The 7,097-nt window shown below is 35.2% G+C and overlaps 1 protein-coding gene across 1 annotated transcript; it reads right to left on the bottom strand.

The window, feature by feature from the left end:
* Positions 1-3,420: 3,420 nt before the first annotated feature.
* On the bottom strand, positions 3,421-5,803 carry LOC124939070 (U1 small nuclear ribonucleoprotein 70 kDa-like). The gene is made up of 4 exons (XM_047479580.1): positions 5,797-5,803; positions 5,541-5,724; positions 5,176-5,289; positions 3,421-3,583 (listed from the first exon to the last, which is right to left on the bottom strand). The coding sequence occupies exons 1-4, from the start codon at positions 5,801-5,803 to the stop codon at positions 3,421-3,423; spliced, it is 468 nt and encodes a 155-aa protein (XP_047335536.1).
* Positions 5,804-7,097: the final 1,294 nt, after the last annotated feature.

Genomic DNA, 7,097 nt, shown 5'->3' with positions numbered 1-7,097 from the left:
GAACAGACGTCTGCCTAAACCATAGACGTCTAGCCAACCTAAAAGAGCAAGTTTCTTAAACAAGTGTACGTCTAAGTAGGTATTTATTTAGATGATTAATCTATTAGACCTATTGAGACCTCCATCTACACACGTCTATTTAGTTACTTTTAAACAACAAATTCCCCCTCAATTTGTGAATGATCAATTCAAATAAATTAATCAAGATCTACAAGTCCTAAAATATTTTTAAAGTGTGAAAACTTAGTCTCGGGTAGTGGCTTTGTGAATACGTCTGCAACTTGTTGATCTGTTGGGACATATTCAAGACGAATATGCTTCTGACTGACATACTCTCGGATGAAATAATGTATAATTTCGATATGCTTTGTCCGAGAGTATAATACTGGGTTGTAGGTTATTGCAATTGCACTTGTGTTGTCGCAGAAAATCAGAGACTCTTTTGCCTCAATTCCACAATCCCTTAGTTGTTGGTGAACCCATAGAAGCTGAGAACAACAATTCCCTATAGCAAGATATTCGTCTTCAGCAGTAGATGTAGCAATAGACATCTGCTTCTTGCTGAACCAGGAGATCATGCGATCACTAAGGAACTGACAAGTTTCACTAGTGCTATTTCGATCAATCTTGCATCCTGCATAATCTGCATCTGAAAAGCTAGTAAAATTGAAACTGGAATCATTCGGATACCACAATCCCACATTTTGAGTTCCCTTTAGATATTTCAAAATACGCTTAGCAGCCACATAATGAGATTGTTTAAGATTAACCTGAAATCTTTCACAGATACCGACAACAAACAGGATGTATGGCCGTCTGGCAGTAAGATAGAGCAAGGAGCCGATGATTCCTCTATAGGAAGTGATGTCTACATTTTGTCCATCTTCATCTTTGTCTAGCTTGCTGGAGGAACTCACAGGAGTGGCTGCAGCCAAGCAGCTTTCCATTCCAAACTTCTTTAATAGCTCCATGTTGTATTTGGATTGGTTGATGAAAGTTTCTTTTTCAAGTTGACGAACTTGAAGACCGAGGAAGAAAGTTAATTCTCCCATCATGCTCATTTCGAATTTATCATACATTAACTTAACAACTTTTTCACATAATTTGGGGTTAGTTGACCCAAATATGATATCATTAACATAGACTTGAACAAATAGAATATGAGTATCTTTAACAAATCTAAATAGAGTTTTATCAACTGTGCCAATGACAAAATCATGATCAAACAAAAACTTAGTCAAAGTGTCATACCAAGCTCTTGGAGCTTGTTTCAAACCATATAAAGCTTTGTCAAGTTTTAAAATATGATTTGGTAAAGAGTGATTGAAAGGATTAGTGGCATCAATAGAGACAGGGGTCTAGCTATTGATGACAACTTCGTGCAAAAACGGTTTGATAGAAATCCTGTTAGGGATTTAAATCACTTTCTATTCTACACAAACCCTTGCAAACTCTTGAACGATTCAAGTGCGGGAATGTTTGCTCAGGTTTGTAGCTAAGAACCGATGAAGGAGAAGATGACAGAATGTAAATGACACAAGGAGATATTTATGGATGTTCGGAGCAAAACTCTCTTACGTCACCCCTTCTTCCAACCACCGGAAGTATTCACTATACTTTACTTAGAATCAAATACGATTGCAAAGCTAGCTCACTGTTGAACAGAACAGACTCTGTTCAACTTACAGTATATTGAAGAATATCACTCAGCTAGACAATACTTTGATTATATCTCTCTTGATGTATAAACACAGTAAAACAAGAAAGCAATTCGTGAGATGGTAAGCTCAACAAGCAAGTTTCGGTATCAAGTGTCTGGCGGTTCGTCCGTTGTTCTTGAGGATCCTTAAATAGAGAGCATGTACCAACAGTCGAATCTTCTATAATGACACGTGCCGAACACTCATTGGAAAGCCTCCATAGTACACAAGTGCATAAAAATCTGTGCATAAAGATCATGGCCGTACCAATCTGGTAGTGTGCCAAATATTCTTCTAGGATTGTCTTGCAAGAAACAAGTAGTGGGAAGAATATTTGCTTACGTGGCAATAATTCATTGGATGTAATTGGCTGTCGTACTGATCAGCACAGAATAGTGGAGCAGGAGTAGCATACAACTAGTTGATCGTGGGTAGATGGATGCTAGCTTCAAACAACTACTGAAGTAAGGTATTAGACGTTCTCCAATTAGACTGACAAGTCTAATGAAGTTAGACACCCCCGTCTAATAGCAGGATACATTAGACTACTAAGTCTAATGGAGTTAGACGACACGTCTAACTACAAGTCCCTTCAGACTATTCTGAAGGAGTTAGACTGCACGTCTGACTTTCATCTGTTAGACTACACGTCTAACTACGCATCTGTTAGACTGCACGTCTAACTACGTATTCGTTAGACTGTACGTCTAACTACGTATCCGTTAGACTGCACGTATAACTACGCCTGTTAGACTACACGTCTAACTACGTATCTATTAGACTGCACATCTAACTACGTATCTGTTAGACTACACGTCTAACTACGCCTATTAGACTGCACGTCTAACTATGTATCTGTTAGACTGCACGTCTAACTACGTATCTATTAGACTGCACATCTAACTACGCCTGTTAGACTGCACGTCTAACTACGCATCTGTTAGACTGCACGTCTAACTACGCATCTGTTAGATTGCACGTCTAATTACGTATATATTAGATGCACATCTAACTACGTATCCGTTAGACTGCACGTCTAACTATGTATCCGTTATACTACACGTCTAACTACGTATCCGTTACACTGCACGTCTAACTATGCCTGTTAGACTGCACGTCTAACTACGCCTGTTAGACTGCACGTCTAACTACGCATCTGTTAGACTACACGTCTAACTAGGCATCTGTTAGACTGCACGTCTAACTACGCATCTGTTAGACTGCACGTCTAACTATGCATCTGTTAGACTGCACGTCTAACTACGTATCTGTTAGACTTCACGTCTAACTACATATCTGTTAGACTTCACGTCTAACTATGTCTGTTAGACTGTACATCTAACTCAATGTGATTAATAGCCAGTAAGTATAATGAACCTCATTCAAACTAAGTCTAATTTAGCACGTTTTTGATGCACCTGCACAAAATCAATTAGACGGCTTAGTTTCCTTCTTATTCAAGTTTTATACAAACTCATCATCAAAATTCCGTTAGTCAAAATGATTTGATCCACAGTCAAAATAATTTGACCCAACAATTTCCCCCATTTTGATGATGATGTTAAAACTTTGCGCAATTAAATAGATAAATATCCATCCAATTTTAAAGAAAGAGTACTTGTTCGCAACTTACAGAAATGAGTTCCAAAAACCAACATTCAAAAACCATGTTTAAAACCAAGTTCACAAACCAACAAAAGATAGTTTAGAAGAGGAGAAATTATTGATACTCCCTTTTCACGATTGGGTAGGTGAATCCTTCACCACTGAATCCTTCACCGTTCAGAAGGTTATGAAAAGGAGGGAGAGAACGGCCACTACGACCACTTCCACCACTTCCACCACCACGATCACCGCTGCGACCTCCACCTCTTTTGGTTGGCCTGCAACTTCCATCACCGATTTGTTTTTATAACGTTAAAAATACATTTAAAAAAAATAGTATAGTTTAATTGATTAAATTATATTTTAATAAAATTTAGACTATAATTAAACTTTAAAATTGTTTATTTATAACAAAAAAAAATAGTGAACAGTTTCGGTAGTTCCTGTATTACTGTGGTAAACCGATTTGTAAACCAAACATGCATGTTTTTTAATCACATAATAGGTCGAGTACTGTGATAGGGAAATTGGACGAAATGACCCAAAAAATGAGGTTATTTGCCTCCGTGGTCACCCAATAATAAAATTGATCTGGTGACCACTTTATTTTTTTTAGACGAAATTACCCTTTTCGCGTAACGCGAAGAGACTTCGCGAAACGCGAAGTGAAACAGTGTGAATATATATACTCAAATTTTTTCATTTTCTTCATTTCGTTTCTCTCTCTTCTCTCTCTGTTCTTGTTCGTCGGCGAGGCGAAACGGCGGCGGCGGCGAAACTTCGGCGACAGCGACTTCGGCTATGCCTTGAATCTACAAAGATAAGAAACCTTAACCCTGAATCGATGTTTGTAATACATATTTATGCTCTTATTTCCATATCTTAATTTCAAACTCTAACCCTAACCCAAATCGATTTATGTTCATGTTTCTAATATCTCCATCTGAAAACCCTAAATCAATTTATGTTCTTATTGTCTATTATCTTCATTTCAAACGATTTATGTTCTTTTTAATGAAATTCTAACCCAAAATCAATTAAATCTGTTCATATTTGTTCATATTTGTTCATATTTGTTAATATTGGTTCATACTGGTTCATATTGGTTCATATTGGTTCATTTTTTGTTCATCTTATTGTTCTTATGTCGATGATGATATTTGCAGATCATATGGGTTCCGTTTCACGAAGGGCTTCTCGTTACGCGAAGGGCTTCTCGTTACGCGAAGGGCTTCACGAATCTAATCTTGGGCGAAGATATTAAAAGAAATGGGTCGGAATTTAGTGAAGAAGTACTTACAGCAAGATGAAAACCGGCTAAGTGCCGACGTTATGGATGAAGGGTTTTCTCAATAGTCAATACAATTGAGTTGTTTTCATTTAGGTGTTCTATAATTATATGTTAAATGGTTTGTTTGTAGAATTGCATTTTGATAGGGGGGAGACATAGAGAAATTGAGATTGGACTTGGATAAACTTCCCTTCATATTAAGGGACTTTAATCCAATTTGCATTATTAAACCTAATCCTAATGGAAATTAAAATAAGCTTCATTTCCTTAGATACTCTAATTAAAAGGAAGCTTCATTTCTTTTGTCTGTTTTATTTTTATAATCAGATATATATGAAACTTTTCTAATTATTAATGTAATATTGTACTTTCATCCTGTCACCTAAAGAAATTAAATGATAAACATATTTTTGTTATTTACAATTTGGGATAGAAATTTAAAATAAAACTCACCAAAATGGAATGTTTTTATCATTCATACTCACCAAGAAGTTTCAAACTAGACTAGAGAGTTATCATATATATAGCTATAAAAAAAAATGGAGGAAATGGTGTCGTTGACGACATTCATGTTCATACAATCCCTCCACTTCATCCTCCGGTTCATCACGATCCGTTGGCTTCTCATAAGATCGCTCACGAGATTTCTCCCTATCACCCTCTCTATCTCTTCCCTTTTCACGGAATTTTTCCCTACACATGATGGGAAATGAAAGTGAAGAAAATTATAAAAATTATGCAGATTAAAATATCTCATATTGTCTATTTGTTATAGGTAGTGGATGTAAGCTCTATTAGATATACAACCATCATTGCATTCTTTCCTCTTCAGAATTTAACTCAAGTTGTTCAGCAAATACATTGAGAAGGTAACATATAAAGAAAAAATTCACATAGAGTTTCTAAAGAGGCTTGTGAAAGTAAAAGGCATCCTAATCAATTACCTCCCCAATTGTTTTTTATTTACATCTTCACCTCCAATCCTGGTTGTTCCTAGACCCCTACCAAGTCGACGAGGTTTCCAGTTTGAAACTGTTCTACCTCGTTCAACATCGACAAGCACTCTTATATTATCAATCTTTATTCCATTAGCTTGTTTATATGCAGCTATAGGAAACACATGTAGGGCTAGGAATCAGGAAAAGAAATAAACACACACATATAAAATATAACATCGATCTATACAAATTACAGACAGACCTTTCATGCCTCTTGTGTGCACATACTCTATGAATGCATAAAGGGAAGCCCTTCGCGAAACGAGAAGCCCTTCGCGTAACGAGAAGCCCTTCGCGTAACGAGAAGCCTTCGCGTAACGAGAAGCCCTTCGCGTAACGAGAAGCCCTTCGTGAAACGGAACCCATATGATCTGCAAATATCATCATCGACATAAGAACAATAAGATGAACAAAAAATGAACCAATATGAACCAATATGAACCAGTATGAACCAATATTAACAAATATGAACAAATATGAACAAATATAAACCAATATTAACAAATTTAATTAATTTAGGGTTAGGGTTTCATTAAAAAGAACATAAATCGTTTGAAATGAAGATAATAGACAATAAGAACATAAATTCATTTAAGGTTTTTAGATAAAGATACTGGAAACATAAAAATAAAACCATTTGGGTTAGGGTTAGGGTTTCGAATGAAGAAATACAAATAAGAACATAAATCTGTTATATAAACATAGATTTAGGGATGAGGTTTCTTATCTTTGTAGATTTAGGTTATAGTAGTCGCCGTCGCCGGAGTTTACGCCGCCGCCGACAAAATGAGAGAGAGGACACCTTGAGAGAGAAACAAAATGAGAGAAATGAAAAAATTTGAGTATATATATCAATACTGTTTCACTTCGCGAAACGCGAACTCCCTTCGCGTTACGCGAAAAGGGTAATTTTGTCAAAAAAAAATAAAGTGTTCACCAGATCAAATTTTATTATGAGTGACCACGGACGCAAATGACCCCATCTTTAGGTCATTTAGTCCAATTTCCCCTGTGATAAATGGATCTTATAAACTCTTGTTAATTAGTATATATATATATATATATATATATATATATATATATATATATATATATATTTGGGTAAACTATTTTTAAATATGTATATTATTATTGTAAAATCACATAGACGAATAATGTATGCATGAGTGATAGAAATAAAGAAAAAACTCAAATATGAAACTATTTAATACAAAACTCCTCGCTCAATTTAGTCACTTTTCCATAGATATTATTTATACCATTTTAAAGATTTTTTTTTAATATTAATAGTTTATTTTCACATTCAAATTCTGTTTTTCTTTATTCTATTTCCTTCCATTTATTCTTAAGAGGGTCAAATTTTAACATTGGATCTAATTAACATTTTTATGAAGAGTTCTCTGTTTAATCTTAATTTATTACACAAGTTGTAGATGTAAATAAATTCTATGTAAATGTAATATGATAAGCTTAATTCAATATTTAATTAAAAATAGAAGGTTT

The sequence above is a fragment of the Impatiens glandulifera genome, chromosome 5 (genome assembly GCF_907164915.1).
Source record: "Impatiens glandulifera chromosome 5, dImpGla2.1, whole genome shotgun sequence".
Classification (NCBI taxonomy): domain Eukaryota; kingdom Viridiplantae; phylum Streptophyta; class Magnoliopsida; order Ericales; family Balsaminaceae; genus Impatiens; species Impatiens glandulifera.
Note: the sequence above shows the minus strand (reverse complement) of the source record. Positions and strands in the feature narration are given on the sequence as shown.